Source organism: Mchenga conophoros, linkage group LG3 (assembly GCF_057382185.1).
Source record: "Mchenga conophoros isolate Kocher_MC1m ecotype Shallow Benthic linkage group LG3, M_conophoros_male_GT1.1, whole genome shotgun sequence".
In the NCBI taxonomy this organism is placed as follows: domain Eukaryota; kingdom Metazoa; phylum Chordata; class Actinopteri; order Cichliformes; family Cichlidae; genus Mchenga; species Mchenga conophoros.
Window position 1 is genome coordinate 55390099 of NC_140528.1, and position 18053 is coordinate 55408151.

Here is an 18053-nt window from a genome sequence, read left to right on the forward strand (position 1 = left end):
AATCAACTGTGAATGTTTTCGAGGCCATGCTCGCTGGTATTAGCTGTGTTATCTAATCACAGCAGGCTACTTATAGCAGATCCAAAATAAAATCTACATGTCGTCAGTTTTGTTGCTTTTCATAAAGCATCCAACTGGCGTACGGCGTTGCAGGTAATTGCAGGAATTTCTTTCAGCTTGTGCTGGAAAACCTTCACAAAGTCGGCCGCCGTTCAACAGTGAAGCGGCGGCAGGGGTGTGATTGCACCCTGAGCTCTCTGGCTTGATTCCAGTGTTATTCACAGCTTCTGACTGCACGGTGCTGGAAAATAAAAATAAAATTAAATGAAACCCGTTTTCGGCTCCCATAGCCAGCTTGTACTTCCCCCAGTTGCTATGTAACAAGAAAAAAAAACTTTATGCCCACTGTCATTAAGAGAAACCTCTTTATGGTTTTCAGCTCACATCAGAGTTTGTTGCCTGTGACCTCGATGGTAAAATCAGCCGTTATGTTGTGGGACCAATTTTGGTTTGGGGTTTTTTGTGTGTGAGTGTTTACAGCGACGGCTGCTTCGCCTCGCCAGAGTTTGGAGGGAAAGAGTGTTTGAACCAATCAGGGTGATTGCAGACGCGACGGCTACGTTTACAAATCTGTGTGTGCGTGTGCACAGTTATGTACGTGTTCTCCTGCAGAAGAACTGTGGCGTCATTACATCACAACTTTCCATGCTTGCTCCCTGTGTGTGTGTGTTGGGCCAGTTTTGAGAGCGGCGGGGAGGTTGTGGGGTTAGGGAGGGATGGGGTGGGGGTACGGGGGCTGTACACTTCTCACCTTTTAAGCTAAATGTCACCCAGACCACACCCCTGGCGCATGCTCACACTCAAGCACACACACACTTTTTTCTTGCAGAGAATCTGACAGAAGAAAACCTTCAGCATTTGCCAAAATGTGTGCGAGTTTCTAAAAAGAAAACACAGAGAAATGGAAAGAGAAGTCGTAACGCACAGAACGCACAGAACGCACAAAAAAAGTACACAATCGTCCCAATCTGATGCTGTATCTCGGAGGGTGAAAGGGAGCCTTGTCTGGCTGCCTGAGGAACTCCCTTTGAATTGGACTGTGTGTGCGTGTGTGTGTGTGTCAGCAGGCCTGCCAGGCAGACATACTAAACCACTCTACATCCATGTGGCAGCAAAATGTAGCTTGGAAAACAACCCTGCTCTAACACACACATTTACGCACTCAAACACACACACACACACACCCTGAGGGCTCTAGAGGCCAGCCGGTCGACCTGGTGTGTGTGTTTGTTAATGTGTGTGTGCTGCAGTGAAAACAGGAAGTGTACAGGAGCTGTGAAAACAGCTCGGGCCAACGGTTTGTACCCAGACACATCGACAGAGAGAAAAAGAAACCCCCAAAATTTGCAAAGGTGCATGAATGAATGAATGGATGCGGCTTCAAAAATAGACTCTTTAAAGACAACTCAGTCCCAGCTACACTGAAACTGGATGGTTTCTACAGTTTTAAGCCGACTATCAGGTGGACAACATCACCAGGAATCAGGCAGCTGTCGGACAGCTTTGCAGGATAAAACCCAGTGTGAATAAAATAACGCCAGCACCTCGAGCTCGAGTGAACACTCTGAAACACGGCAGGGTGGGACAGTGGGGCGTGAGGAGCTTGAATGCTAATTAACAGGATTTTTCATCTATAAAAGCAGTCTGGCAATCAGAGTTTTCAAAGCAGCACAAAAACAGCAGCCAGACGTACAGAGAGGGCAAAAGCATCTGTGCTCAATTTAGGTCGACTTCACACAGAGAAACCTTAGCATGTCAGCTACGTTGCGATGACGAGAGAAAGAAATGAATGACTGATATTAATAAGCAGTCATGAAGGAAGAAGGAAGCTTCAATCACCTCTTGATCGTCATTGGTTGCTGTTCAGCAGGTGCTTTGCATCGCATCTTTATCCTCTGCCACAGAAACCGTTTGAGTCTTGTTTGTCTTTCTGATGTCAAAAAACGATTTAATTACAACTCTTATTTCCAGCTTATATTTGGTGATATGGTAATGGAAAGCAGCAGCAGGAACCAATTACACAACGGAGATGTAAGAGGTGGTATGAAAAGGAGGTGCTGGGGGTGGAGGTGGGTTGAAATGTGGCTTGCAGAAGGAGCATTGATACATAGCACGTCTGGATGTGTACAAGGACATCGTGTAAAAGGCTCAGCTTAGCTTCTTGGCCTGCCTGAACTAACACCGTGCTGAGCTGTAGGAATCAAAATGACATGGCTGTTAGTTTCTGCAAAAATGACTCAGTTTTACTGCAGCAACTTCATCGTGGGTGGAAACTGGGATTGAAACTGGTCTGTTACCAGTCTTTAGGAGTAGGAGCTTCACCTGCGTGTCAGCTGTGTTCGTTTAGGGTCGTGGGTTTTCCTGCAAAGATGTAAATCCAAGGAGTACTGGCAAAAGCATGCTGAATACAGCACACTATGGAATAGAGCAGCATAACAGAGCAGCTGACAGTAGCTGCTTTTTTCAAAGGGCTCCATACACAAAGTGCATCACTTTGGTGCTGATGGTTGGTAGCCTTCTGGTTGCCTAGGTAACCCTCTAATATTTTTACAAACCCTGCCACATGGCTATCGACGGCATACTTCACTTGAATTCTATTCCATCAATTGACCCACTTCATGTCACCAGTGGTTATTTTACCCACCTTCGCTTCAAGCTGTTTAATATGATTTGGTGTCTCCGCCTTCAAGTTATATTTCAGTCGTGGTTGAAGGTGGAGTCCACCAGTTTTTTGCTAGTTGTGAGAGGTAATACAAAAGAACCAGCTAATTAAAAACCGATATCCCTCTTATTAGTTGATGGTAATTTTGGAGGGGTTCAGTTTTATCCGGCTCATTCTTCTAAATACGTGAAAGACCATATAAAGTTTTGAGATTGCATTTATTACATTGCCTCTTTTAGCCCCCTTCAAAGTCTTTATCTATTCCCATGGTTGTCCCCCGCACGCTGCTCAAACACAAGTGAGCAATATGTCTCTGATAATTAGACATGTCTTTAACATGTACCAGTGTGTTTGGAGCTGAACCTTTCATAGGGACTAAAAGCAGGAATATCTCAGCCTCTGGTAATTTATTCTCTTAAAATGTGTGACTTTATAAACATGCACTACTAATTCCACTGAGTTCCCCTTTACAAACATCTATGCACCGAATGTAAAACACTTATTTACACCCAACCAGAGACACACACACTTTTTAAAGTCACTCCTAATTTAGACCATAAGCTCCTCCTCAGCTTTGAAACCTCTTGGCCAAGCGGGGTGTTTTTGATTGGGAGTTTAGTAAATCTATCGAGGCTTCACTGTAGGGCTGTGAGCCAGTAATCACACCGCTGACCGGAATCAGTGAGCGGACACATTTTGAGCCCTCGCACACAAACAAAAAGCACCGCCGCCGCTGCCAGAGGTGTGCCCTCGACCAGGAAACAAACTACTTGCTAAAATTAGTTTCTGAGCTCCGCATTCAAACACAAACATGCGGCCTATAACTGCACTCATACACATGCTGACTGTTTTGTAGTGTCGGGTGTTACAGCTGATCTTAATGTTGGCTCGTGTCAGGAAGGTTTGAAGTTATTCTGATTTTTTTAAAACAAAAATCACAATAGAAATGCTCTCCTTGTCTGTTTTGTGTTGATGTGTGAATAAACTGCCTTACAGGCTGTCCTTTTGCCTTCATGTTTACACACACACACAAATATATATGCGTACATATATATTTGTGTGTGTGTGTCTGTGTGCCTCACAGTCATAAATATCTCTTTTCCCTTGAGTAAACCGGGGTCAAACCAGTTAGTGTTGTCACGGCAATTTGCAGTTGGGCCTCCGCATGTTTGTTTGCTTTCCATGTTTCTGAGTTTTTAAAGATCGTTTTATTTTAGTAATCTTGAGTGAGAGTGTGTTTTTAAGTCTATATGCACATGTGTGTTAATACTTGCATTTGAATAATGCCTTGTTAGACTCAGTGTGTATGTCCCGTGTACGTGTGTGTGTGTGTCTGTGTGTGTAACACAGTAAGCAGCCTCTCAGGCGGCTATATATTCTTTTCACTCAAACAGCCCATTTACAGTTCTGGGGTCGGCTCCCTCTCACTCTGCTGTGACCCAGACCGTTTAGAGGTCAACGTCAAAGCTGAACTCAGGTCAGCTCGCTAACTGACTCCAGCTTTGGTCCTCTGGGGGTTGTGCTTGCAACTTGGGTTGTCCAAACTGTGGGACAGGGGCCCTGAAATGTGGCGATGTGGCTCCTCGTGATGGGTCGAAACATAAAACAGGGACAAATGTTTATTTTTTTATTCTCCAGCAAGAAATTCTAATTTTTCTCCGTGGCTCGTAGTATTGCTCATGCACCTACATTGTTTTGGTGTTAACTGCCCAGTTTTGCAGGTATGGGGTGTAACAACGCTTATCTAGATGCTTATAGGAATAAAACATGCACTTAATCTCTCTTTTTTTTTAAATAAATCACACACCTGTCACTAAAAAAATTATTTTGCACTTTTTCTAAGAACTATTTTCGAGTTAAACCGGAAGCTCTACCTGTAATTCTAGCAAGCACTATGCTTCTTATAGAAAAAGGGAAAATTCACTTTCTCTGATTGCCTTCAAATAAAACAATCTGAGAAGGAGGAATCCCCTCTGTGATTTAAATAGTGACAACCCTGTAAAGAAAGACGTAGTTTAATGTGCTACATGTTAAACTACATCTTGGACGTTTGGACCTCCTCAATAATCCAGGTAAACTGATCCCGTTCATCTGGACGTTTTCAACTGGCGAAACATTTCGTCAGTTTTCCAAGTGACTGCGGGTTTCCCTAACCTTATAAACATGACTGACACTAGCAACATTGCCTAACAATGAGCCATGAGCTCAGTTGCATGATTGTTACAGTTTTTGCCCGTTGCCTGAACACATTTTGCAAAACTTTGCTCATTGTGCCAAAACCCTAAACACAAGTAAACATGACACAACACTGGGAAATATACCATTCACATCTGCACCAAATTGAAACTCTACTCTCAAAACCTAAACTCTGCTATCAAAACCTAACATTCCTCTGTCAAAATGTAACTCTGTTGACAAAATGACACATACTTGCATCATATGCAAACACTTACAGAGCAGGAGGAACACAGTAGTCTACTTTATATAAAGCACTGCAGTCTTTGATTTCCATTGTTCATTCAGAAGGCATATTTTCAGGAGACACATTTGCAAACAACCAAAAAAGCAAATAGACCTACTCAATATTGTACATTGCAGTACCATGAATTCAGATAAAGCAAAAAAAACCAAAACAAAAAAACCCCCATAATACAGTAATAGAAAAAACACTATACTGTAAACAAAAAATCATGACAATTGTGCATAAGTGGGCTCATGGATCCCGCCGTCTGTTGGGGTCTGGCCACAGGACCTCATCAACATCGCAAGCAATGTCTTCTCCCGCTGGGCACCGGGGAAAATATCCTCTTCCATGTCAAAACCATCCATGGATTGCTGTCACCTGAATGTCGCCGCAGGCCTGTTCCATTGCCTGCAGAAGAGGCATGCAGGTATGTAGTTGGCGGTCATATACACGCCATCTCCAAGCCGAAAAAAATTCCTCTATAGGGTTTAAAAATGGTGAGTAAGGGGGCAAGCATACCACTTCAAGTTGACTTTGGTTGGAGAACCAGGCCTGGACCAGAGCAGCCCGATGGAAACTGACATTATCCCATATCACCACAAACCTGGGCTGATCTGGTCTGTTCTGTACAACTATATCATGGAGAGCATCTAGAAATGTGAGTATGTGTTGGCTATTGTATGGACCCAGTATTGCATGATGGTGCAGAAGCCCTCGAAGGCATATGGCGGCACATAATGTGATGTTTCCCCCGCGCTGCCCTGGGACGTGCACAATTGCCCTTTGGCCAATTACATTACGACCCCGTCGTCTTGTTTTGCTCAGGTCGAATCCAGCTTCATCAATGAAAATGTATTCATGAGGCTGTGCAGCTCCATCCATGGCCGAGATTCTCTGAAAAAAAGGGGAACATATCACTGTACTACAGTGCTACACATACAGCACCCTCACCCCATCACACAGGTACCTGTGTAGCTCTCAGAATAGATCCATGTGGTACTGATATGGTACATATTCAGCTGCTACTGGACTTCACCAATACTCTATTGTAAATGTAAGGGACAGTTACACGTACCCGTACATATTCAGCTCGAAGTCCTTTGACCCTGTCACTGTTCCTCTCGAATGGGACTCTGTAGAGCTGCTTCATGGTGATGCTGTGTTTACCCAAGATGCGTCTGATGGTGGTGATGCTCACATGGTTTATGTTGTTGAACACTTGCCTGTCTGCAAGTATTTTCCGTCGTAGCTGGTGGAGACGGATGGCATTGTCTGCCCTCACTAGGTCCACAACAGCAAGTTCCTGCCGTTGTGTGAACAGGCGTTGGCGTCCTCCCCCAGAAGGTCTTCGAGTCATTCTAGAGAAATACAACCACATATTGTCATCGCTTTGCTTATTTTTCTTACAGTACTTCACTGTATATACTGTATCATCCACTGTACAACACTGTACTTCAATATAAGTAATCATGGTATGTTTCACAGAAACTACCACTTTGGCTGCAAAAGGAGCATTAGCACCCTGCAGTACGCTGTACACTTGATATGGTGATATACTGTAGAACAGTACTATAAAACCATCTGAGTAGAGTAGAAGGCAGTGAGATGAAGACAGACCTGTTTTCTAGTCGGAATTTTCTTATTACAGATGCCACTGTGAAGCGGCTTAGATGTGGGTGGACTCTCTGCCCAGCTTCCCTCATAGTCAGGCCGTGGTTGATGACATGGTCCACCAAAGTTGCTCTTATATCATCAGAAATATGGGTCCGTGCATGGCCTCTTTGACCTCCTCCTCCTCTTCCTCTTGCTCTCCCTCCATCCATGCTTGCAAAGTTCTTGAATTGGCTAAACTGAGGGCTTTTTGTGGTTGGCTAATTGGTGTTCAGTTTTGCAAGTAAGTGCCTTCAGGTGTATATTTGAGTGGTTGCAATTACCCGATGTGTTTTGTATTTTGGATACATGTGTTTTCCAAATGGCACCCTGAAATTTCATTTTTGAACGAAGTGTCTTATGTATGAAATAGAGTGTAGTATGCAGGACCATGTGTGTTGCATAAAGGAGTAAGTGTGTTGCATAATTGCAACCAGAGTGCAAAGCAGCACTTTTGTTTAAGGTATGGGTACATGTGTTTGGGGTATGGTAACAAAAGCTTCAAGTTGTGTTACTTTAGTCTAAGCATGGGTTTATAGTGTTCAAGCAACGAGCAAAAACTGTAATATGTAGATTCCCATGACCATTCGTCAGAGGTTGCCGGCATAGTCCATTCATCTTAGGGCTTGGGTTCCCCAGGCCTGACAACTTGGAGCTCCACCTCAGTTGATGAACGAGGAGAAAAAGATTTGAAGTGGCAGTGGCCAAAAATGAGCAGTCTGAGGCTGAAACTTCTTATATCCTCGAGCAGTCTCCTGTCAGTCTTCTTCATCAGGATGAGAAATTTCATTTACTGTATTTTAAGCCTGAACTGCAAATGTTTTGAGAACCTTTAACCTCACCGCTCGTGGGCCGATGTTAAAACTGATCTCTGCCTGTGCCCTAAAGGCAACTTGAATCAGTTTTCATTGCATTAACCTGATGTATACAGGCTCCTTAAACATCTGCAGTCTTCTGCTTTCAGTTGGTTTAAGTTTACTTTTTTCTCTGAGAGCTGAGATGATGGAAACCTCAGTAACTTTTAGCATGTGGAGAACTCACCAGTCTGTTTGGGCCCCGAGCCACAGAGAGAGTAGAAAGTACTTACTGAAACCTTTTAGAGATGAAGATCAAAAGCTGGGGTGAAGGTTGGATCCTAAAGACTGTTTTAAATTATTAGAAAGTGCAAAAAGCATGAAGAACTAGCATGTTTTGTTAACGGTGGTCGAGGGCAAGGAGAGCGTTTTTCAGAGTAGGCCCCATCAGTTCGGTGAGGTATCACTGTTTTGAGGAGCCTTTTTGGATCTGACCATCTTCTGTTTGAGGACAGCAACTGCTGGCTGTCTATTGTAATATTTCATCAGTTTTTAAAATGATTTCTGCATGATTAAAACCTCGTCTCACAATGTTTCCGTGACAGTGATGATGATGGCTAGAATCACTAAATTTTAAGGAATTTCATGTTAAGAATACACTAACCCTTAAACTGCTGACAATATAAAAGATTTCTTTGAGTGCAGATATTAAGAAAGATTTAGAAGTGGAGATGGGGGCAATCTCCATTAGCAGGATTTGAAAAGGTTCCTCTGATTTCCGTGAAACAGGGTGAGGAGTGTTTGGGGAATTCCTTCTGTTACCGTCTCCTCACACCTGCTTCTCTCAAAGGGGAACTCCAGCATTCAGTCCCAACAGTGTTCTCTAAAACTACCCATCTTTCTCTTCTTCCTTTCTTAATAGAATTTCGACTTTCTTATAGATGTTGAAGGAGGAAGAATGGAAAAGCACCAGGTTTAGTTTTCTATGAGCAAAACTAGTTTCTTTAATATGGATTTTTGACATACTGCCTCATATAATTAATCCTCCAGCACGACTAAAGAACTGTCGCTCATTCTACTGTAAAAAATATCTTAAAACGACTCTCGTGAGTTGTGTCTTCAGCATTACAAGTTAGATCTGTGATTGATCTCTGTGCTTACTCTCTTTTTCTTTGTCCAGGGCTCGAGCTTTCATGCATCACGGAGACAGAAGTACGGCAACGTGTTCAAGACCCACCTGCTAGGCCGTCCTGTGATTCGGGTTACAGGCGCAGAGAACGTGCGCAAGGTGCTGATGGGCGAGCACACTCTGGTGGCGGTGGACTGGCCTCAGAGCACGTCCACGCTGCTGGGACCAAACTCACTGGCCAACAGCATCGGAGACATCCACCGCAAGAGGAGAAAGGTCAGGACACGTGTTAATTTAAGTTCGCAAACACACACAACTATACAGAGATACCGAACGCATGTATTTGTGTGTTCATCTTTACTTTTAATGCTTCACTTTGTGCTAACTGCAAAGACTCAACTTGACCAAGGAAAATTTACATCCTAAACCAATCAAAAGTAAAATATTTTCAGGATGTAGATATTTTGATTTTAAGCCATTTGACTATACAAAGTGTTTAGTAAGACATCTCAGTCTCTGTCTTATATTTTTAGCAGCACAAAAAAAAAGGCAGCACTATAATTTCAATACTTCAGGCAGAGGAAAGATACGGACTTAAATATAACAATGCAACTACTGATTTAATTTAAATGCAATCATTATTAATGACTCTGCCCTTGGATACAACTAACTACTCCCTTCAATGTGAGAAGGTTAACACCAGCTGCCAACTTTATTTTGATATTCTAACACGATAGTAGAAGGAGCTAAAAAGACCGTTTTAAACTGAGGCATAATATTTGAACTTTTTGGAGACCAGAGTACTCACCTGACACAATAGAAAAAAAAGTTAAATGAAAATATACCTTCAAGTGTTTCCTGAATCTGCACAACTGTTTTTTTTTTTTTTTTTTGTAAGTACGGCTTATATTTGGCTTCAGAAATCTAGCTGCCTGCAACACATCGTCAACAGTTCCTCGAAATAATTAGCAACAAATGATAAAACTGCACTCTGACGATAAACTCCAGCCCTGACTCAATATCGACAGAAACGCTGAGTTAGGTCCTTTATTCCCTTTTACGTTATGTTAGGTAGAAACTGATCATCTCGTCACATGACGCTTTAAGGGGACAACCTTGAGAGCACTGAAAAGAATGAAGTAGGAAGCATACGCTTGCTATCGTATCAGGGCGTACCAGCTTTCTTACAAAGCTTCAGTATGAACTAAAAGCAGCACTCTGAAAGAAAGACTCACCACTGGATGGTTCAAACAGCAAAGGATCTGTCTCCCTCGAAATGTCTGCGGCTAAACCCACCTGGATTCACAAATATAAACCCAGAACACAAAATACAACACAAAAGAGACATAAGATTAATTACACAAGTTATAAAGATAATTCAACTCTTGTCTTGTTTGGCCTGATGAGGTTTAATGGTCCCAACTTTTACCGGCTTTTCTCTTGTACCTTGTTTTTGTAACACACCAGGCTGAAGTGTGGAATTGAATGTAATCATATGAACTGCATCTTCATGCAGCAGCATGCACGAGAATATCAAATGCTCACCCTGAGACAATGCTTGAATACATTTCTCGGAGGCAAAAGAAACGTGAGGCAGTAAAAACATATAAAATCACCAGGACATCTTAAATAGTCGGCTTTTACTTTTACCAAAGATGAAGATCTGTCTCCACATGCAAACAAAAATAAACTCTGAATTTCATGTCTAAAAATTACTTAATTCTTAAGACCTATAGGATTTCTATATTAATCTGTTAGTCATTTCATTTATAAGCTGCCAGAGAACAGTGAAAAATCCACCCGTCATCAAGCACAACGTCTTAAAACAAGGAGTCTGGAGCAAGGGCAGAACCACTGCGCTTTAATCGATGAAGAAAATAAAAAGCAGACCTAATTTAAATGCAAACAATTAATAGATGGAACATCAACTTTTTAATTCCTAATGATTGAGTGAAAACAAAATTGGGAATTGGGATGTGCACATTATTTTTGTTTGCAAAGGCAACCATCGGACTCGGGAGTGACGAGCATCTTTGATCGAGTCCCAAACAAGTTTTCAGCCTATTTTCTGTTGATTTCTTCATCTCTTTGCACACTATGTGCACATCAACCTGCAGCAGCTGCAACTGCATGCAGAAACGCTCATCAATATTCATGCTGTGGAATGAGTGGCAGACAGTGACGTGCACACATTCGGAGTCCTCTGCACAAAGGGTGAGGCAGGACGCGCAAACAGACAGAGTATCGGTGTAAAGCTGATCCTGTCCGCTCGCTCTTATCAGCAGCATCCTGGCTGCTGAAGCGTGAGAACGACCCCTCCATCATTCCATCTTCTCCTGCTCCTCCTCTCATCTGCCTTCGGACAGAGCGAGTGAGAGAGCGAGAGACAGCCCTCATGTTTCTGTTTTTTTTTTAAATTTTCTGTCATTTCTCCCCCTGACTATTATTATTATCTCTCTCTCGCTCGTGCACTTTCTCTCTTCTTTTCTGTCTCTTGCTTCCTCTCTGGCTCTCTCATTTCTGTGCCAAGACCATTTCAGGTAATCAGCCACTTACCTCTCCCTCCTATTATCCCCTTATCCCCAGGGCACAAACCTTCTTTTCTCTCTCTCTCTTCCACACACACACACACACACACACACACACACACACACACACACACACACACACACACACACACACACACACACATTTAATGCACACGCAACATCACGCACAAAGAATCGGAACGAGAAAAACAAGAAGTAGAGCTCCCTGTGTTTTCCTGTAAATCAGTCTCTCATTTTCTCTCTGCAGACACAGTTAGGTTTTTTTGGAGGGGTTTGGAGGCGGGGTCGGGTTTCCTTGCTGCCGTGCCCCGGGACAGGCGAGGGGTTGGTCGGGTCTAATCTGAGCTCTGATCCCCTCTCCTCTCCCTGGAGACCCCCGCACTAACCTCATGTAATGACCCCTGATTAGGAAGGCTGCCTCCGACACGGCACAAAGAGGGGCTTTCTGTGGGGGCCCAACATACACACACACACACCTGAACGCTGCCTTGGATGGATACACACACAGTAAAGTTGCTTAGCCTCATAGGTTTAAGCTGAAGTGCCTCTGAGCAAGACTCAAAACTCAAACTCGTGACCTCTGGCCTCCATAATAGGCAAAAAAAAAGAGATCCTTCCTAAGTAGATCAGCCAATGTGGTGTCAAACTGTCGAGTTCAGAGAGAATTTTGACCTGAATGCAAAGAGGAAAATCCTTGTCTTTGAAGCCTTTTCTCTGATAGAAATAAATCATGAAAAAAAAAAACGATTAAAACAACAAAATTCCACAATTTCTTTAACTTATTTAGGGAAAGAACGGAAAATTATCATGGCCTCGACTCCAGCCAAGCTGTCCCCGAATGTTCGACTGTTGCATCTAACCTGATTTCAACTTGTCTACTGTCCTGTTTATGATCGGGAAACCCGCAGTTCTGGATCATTTTTAGCACGACTGATATGTTTAGATCTCTTAATGGTCCTTCCCCTTTGCCTTTTTGAGTCTCCTCAAGTTGATGAAGTCACGTGGAGCATAGTGATGAGGGAAAAAAATGGCACACAAGCATCTCAGTCCTGGCTGTGTTTTTTCTGGGGTGAGACAGTATTTTTTTCTCTGCAGTGTCAGTCTCATTCTGAGGGATGAGCTAAAAACTTCAGTCGTGGCGGCAGACCCGGTTCTGGTCACCGGTTATGCTCTTCTACATGAAACAGCAGAGGATGTTTGCTCTCTCTGCACAAGTTTCGAGCCTGTGGTAAGATCACAGAGCACAAGTGGTCAAAACTTTCAGGACTTTCAGGGAGATCTAAAAGCAGCCTGGAAACTGTCATGACATGCCCTAGAACAGGGCTGCCCAATCCCAGTCCTCGAGAGCTACTATCCTGCAGCTTTTAGATGCATCCCTACTCCAACACAGCTGAATCAAATGAATGGCTTGTTATCAGGCCTTTGCCAAACACGATGGCATGCTGAAGAGGTAATCAAACCATTTGATTCAGCTGTGTTGGAGTAGGGATGCATCTAAAAGCTGCAGGACGGTAGCTCTCGAGGACCGGGATTGGGCACCCCTGCCCTAGAAAATCAGCCAAGTTCAGGTAAGACTTTTGATTTTTGTGGGCCTCCACGCCACCTCGTACATCGTCTTAGCTTCAGTGCGGACCAATCCCATCATGGATCAGTACCCACCACTGCTGCCAAGTTAGTCACTTTCTAGCTAGATAAATATATATGGATATATGAGCACTTAAGTCAGCTACCCCTGAAAAAAACAACATTTTATGGGATTGTTTAAACCTTGTTGCAGATACAGAACTAGAAAGACTTCAAGAGAGCTATTAGTGAACATGTAGGTTTAAAGAGCCATCAGAAAACCAATAGACTGAGCTTGTGGCAGGTGCAGAGAGGCGGGTGGCTTGCAGTTTCCTTCAAATATACGCGTGTTTACACTTTGACTTTCAGCTTGCTGTGGTATTTACAGACACATCACTTCAATATAAGGAGGGCCGACAGAATGAATGATATTATAAGGAGAGCCAGAGGTCAGCTAGCCATTTTTCAGCAGCTTAAACAAGAGTGTGTGTGTGTGTGTGTGTGTGTGTGTGTGTGCGTGCGCGCGCGGGCGGGCTCCCTCCTGTTTTTCTCGATAATAAAGCTAAGTCAACAGAAAGAAGCGAAACACCATCAGCTGAGAGAAAAATAAGAAACTGGTTTACTGTCTGACCAGCTGGACCAGAGTGTCTCCTCTGTGTGTGTGTCTGTGGTTTTCATATGGAAAAACAATCTGCACACAGGACATTAGCCTTTTTGGTGGATCAACAGAGCCAGCCAGTTTCCATATAACCCCGTGTTAAGCTAGGAAACTAACTCCATCAAAGAACCACAGTAGACTGGTTTTCCACTACGGGCCAATCAGAGCCTAACAAGGGCAGCCAGGACTTACACATCATCCTTGACTGAAAACAACATCGAACATACCGTTTGCATTTCTGCTGCGAACTGAAGGACTTTTTTTATTTTGGTGGGTTTTAGTTGTGTAGGCTAAGATCTTTGCTCCTGCTGGATGAACAACTAGATGGGTTTGAGCGTAGTGTTTGTTCTCATGTAGACATCAGACTTTCCAATGAAATATGTCTTTTTCAGATCTGTGCAAACACTAGAGGCACGGCAAGACTGCTTAAACTCCACGAAGGTATTCGATTAGGTTAATGACTCTTGGCCAGAATCAAAAATCAGAGTTTAGAGATATATCTCTTTTATTTCCAGCTTAAAAAAACTGAAGTTCAATAATTAGAGGTTGTAACTCTGTTTTTGGTCTCCACTGTCACATCAGGGAAGATGCTACACAATTTGTTAGCTTTGACCACTTTCCCCCCCTTTTTTTGGACACATTGCATTCATCAGTGTTTTAAATTCAATTCAATTTGGTTCTATTTATATTGAACAAATCATAACAACAGTTTCCTCAAGGTGCTTCATATTGTAAAGTAAAGACCGCACAGTAATACAGACAAAACCCCAACAATCAGGTAACGCCCCTATAAGCAAGAACTTGGTGACAGTGGGAAGGAGGCAGCTGGTTGGGGCTAGATTAAAGAAGCAGGCTATGGTTATAAACATGCTTCTTTAGAGAGTCCTACTTGGCTCTCAGTGGAAATGTTTCCCTCTGTGATGGAACAACACTGTGCAAACACTCTGTTGACTGTGGCAGCCACTACTTTTATTTTCAGCTTCACGAGATACTTCTCACTTCTTCAATTTAAGCCCACAGCCGCCCGCACATTCCCTCATACCATCCCTTTCTTTTCCAGTTTTTCTCCACATTTTCCTTCCCCCTTTGTTATTCTTTCTTTTGGAAACATTGCCCGATCCTTACATTTAGAAAAAACCAAACTTGGACAAAGAAAAAATAGAGATGTAGAGAGAAGAATGGACAAGAATCTGACTCGATCTAACACCTTTTCTCGGTTGCTGCGATGGTGATGATTCTTTGCATGGAGCCCTTGTATGTTTGTCTCAGCCTCCTGTGCTTCTGCTCATCACCAGTAGAGGGCACTGCAAAGTGGGACTGAGGTGAAGCCCACTCTGTGCGTCCCTTTTTTTTAAATCCAGGTTTTATCATTGCTAAGATCAAATTGACCTCTTAAAAATTTCAAAAGTGTATATACATATTTTCTAAAGATCCAGTGGAAGTTTAAAATCAGTACAGTACTATACTGTCTTAGAAATACTGCATGCAAGAAAGATAATTTAGTTTTGAGAAAAGTAATACTCAACAATACCCAGAAAGTAAAAATCCAGCAGTCCAGCATTACAGCTTGTTATTACTTGACATGAATACACAGTAGCACAGTGGTACAATGGTTAGAGCTATTGCAACACAGCAAGAAGGTCCTGGGTTTGAGTCTAGGAGCTTCTTCTGTGTGGAGTTTGCATTTTCTCCTTGTGCCTGCGTGGTTTCCTGCAGGATAGCTTCCACCCACAGTCCAAGACGTGTATGTTGGGTTCATCTGTGATTCTAAATCAGCCGAAGGTGTGAATCTCTTTGTGCAACCAGCGTGTACCCTGACTTCCACCCAGTGACAGCTGGGAGGGGCTCCAGCCACCCCATTACCCTGAATTAGATAGAGATGTGTTCCTGAATACAGTGCTGTAGCTGCACGTTAAACATGTGCACTGCTGTTAGTTTTTCCGCTCTATATTTCCAAATTCTGTTAAATAATTAAAAGTTAAATTATTACGTGCCTTCCTCCTAAAAGTAAATGACGGGGTGAAATATTAAGCTTAATATTGACCTTAACCCTCATCAGCAAAGCAATCACTTTGTGATTCAACGTGACAATACAAGCAGGGAAAAACACAGGGACTGCTTTTGTAAGTAGGAGAAATGAGTAAAAAGGAATAAATAGTATGGTTTAGAAAAAAAGGATGGATGAAGGGGCAGGGAGAGCCAGGAAGAGGTGGGAGCAGAGAGAGAGAGAGAGAAAGAGGGAGGGAAAGGAGGGCAGAGAAAAGAATAAAGGAGTCTTTACATGTCTGTGGAACCAGCAGCTCGCAGCACTTTCACATAATTTAAGACATATGGACGTTATTAGGACAACTGTGTCTGTGTGCGAGTGTGTGTCTGACTATATCTGTGTGTGAGAGAGAGAGAGCACAGGAGTGAGTGTGTCTTTAAGCATGTGTCTTTGCGCTGCAGGCTACAGAAGACAGTCACGTTTTTGTGGTGCAGCAAAATGACTGTTGTATTGAACAATCCCCCACTAAAACACACACACACACACACACACACACACACACACACACACACACACACACACACACACACACACACACACACAAACTCCCGTCTTGTGTGGAACTTGGAACGTCCCAGAGTGACACTACATAAAAAACTGTGTTTGATTGGCAGCCAGAGAAACTGTGTGTGTGTGTTTCTCAACGTGTGTGTGTTTGTCTGACCTGTAGTTACCTTTCAGAGTCTCCCGTCTGCCTGCTCACACACTGACTGCCTGACTCACGGGTCCTACAGTAGCTCAACCTTTCTGCTCTGTCTGTACTTAAAAGTGTGTGTGTGTGTGTGTGTGTGTGTGTGTGTGAGTGAGTGTGTGTGTGTGTGTGTTGGAAGAGACAAAGTGCTCAACCAGATTGACCAATTATGCATAATCCAGTGCAGACGGGTTAAATGGCTAAATTCACAATGTTACACAGCCTTATTTGGCCTAACTAGTGTTTCTGGCGTTCAGTCTCTGCTTGGTGTGTGTGTGTGTTTGCATGGTTTTTATTGCTGATTTTTCATGATGATTCACAAACATATTTGCGTTGCATGTACTGGATATTGTATATAAAAGATAAATGGAGCTTCTTGATTTAAAAAGTGCCTTAAACCTGAATTCTTTTGAACGGCCAGCAGAGGGAGATTCCACTGGTTGTGAAGAGATTTCGGGTAGCGTTGAAGGTTATTGGAAAATTATTTTATCTCCGACTCTCAGTCAACACTTTTCATATTCTTTAAGGTCTCAGACTTTAGCTTTCAGACTGACTGAGCGCAATGTGATGTTTAAATTGTAAACTGTGGTCGTATCCATCCATACTTCTCTACATTAAGATATTTCCAGGACAGCTCAGAGATGTAATCTCTCTAGTTTGTCCTGGTCCTACCTGGGGCTTCATCCTGGTAGGACATACTTGGAACACCTCGTCTTACCAGGAGGTGTCCGGGAGGTATCTTAATCAGATGCCTGAACCACCTGAAACACATTCTTATCTGAAGGTATGCTGAAAACTAACAACCTAGTTTTTATAAGCAAAACCTCAGCATGAGGAGACATGATGAGGGCTGGTGGAAGTATAAGGCACAAAGCTGCCAGCCAGAAGACTGTTGCATCCCCTTGGGGAGCTTTGTGTTTTGTGATTTGTTTTGCTCTGTTTTCATTCACTGATTGGTTAGCACAAAAAGGACTTTGTTCGATGTAAGACAAAATGGCTCTGTTATAATATGCCCCTTCACAACAGCAGCCCTGCACATAAGCAGGGTACATGGCACTCAATGTGACACCGAGTTGTCTTGAACAAGCATTGATACGTGCGTAACACTCGTCTCATTATCGCCATGATTGGTGCGACACTGACAGCTTTGACAAATTTGACTTTGGCAGCGCTCGACACCATGGGAATGGGAACAGGCTGACCACAACCCTGTTTTACCACACAACTTCAGCAACCCTCACGGGACAATCGATGTCATTATGAAAAGAGTGGAAAGCAGTTTAAAGATGCGCAATCCTTCGAATTTCATCCAAATCCAATCAGTGGTGTCCACTGTTTCCTGGGCAACAGACAAACAAATGACTGATTAATCCAACATTGACAGCCCTCAAAGTAGCAGACGAACAAAAGACGTCACTGCAGTTTCAGTATCTCAGGCTCTTTTGAGTTCAGATATTGTGTGTAATCTCCTGTGGTTGGGGTTGGGCAGCAGGTCGTGTAAGCTGATCTGTGACCAGCAGTCCCAGGGTGCGGCAGCAGAGGAAATGTAGTGCTACTAAGGTCTTAGAGGGCTCTGTGATCTGCACTAACCACTCCCTAACGCACAGCACATACGTATGTACCCGTACAGTGCGCACATGTAACGCATGCACGCACTCGTGCACTCGGCACCAGCTCAGTGGACTATTGTTCATTCATTTTCAGGAGGGCGTAGGGAGGGAAGCAGACTTTGGAGGAATGAGAAGAGCGGCAGAAAATAAGAGGGAAATGAAGTAGAGAGCAAAAT

At 43.2% G+C, this 18053-nt stretch overlaps 1 protein-coding gene and 1 pseudogene across 1 annotated transcript in view; one reads left to right on the top strand and one right to left on the bottom strand.

The window, feature by feature from the left end:
• cyp26b1 (cytochrome P450, family 26, subfamily b, polypeptide 1) overlaps positions 1 to 18053 on the top strand; it is a 37927-nt gene that overhangs the window by 12531 nt on the left and 7343 nt on the right. The window contains exon 2 of the mRNA XM_085263566.1: positions 8811 to 9035. Within this exon, the coding sequence (XP_085119692.1) occupies positions 8811 to 9035 (225 nt within the window). The remainder of the gene's footprint in view (positions 1 to 8810; positions 9036 to 18053) is intronic.
• LOC146579572 (uncharacterized) lies at positions 5644 to 6543 on the bottom strand (annotated as a pseudogene).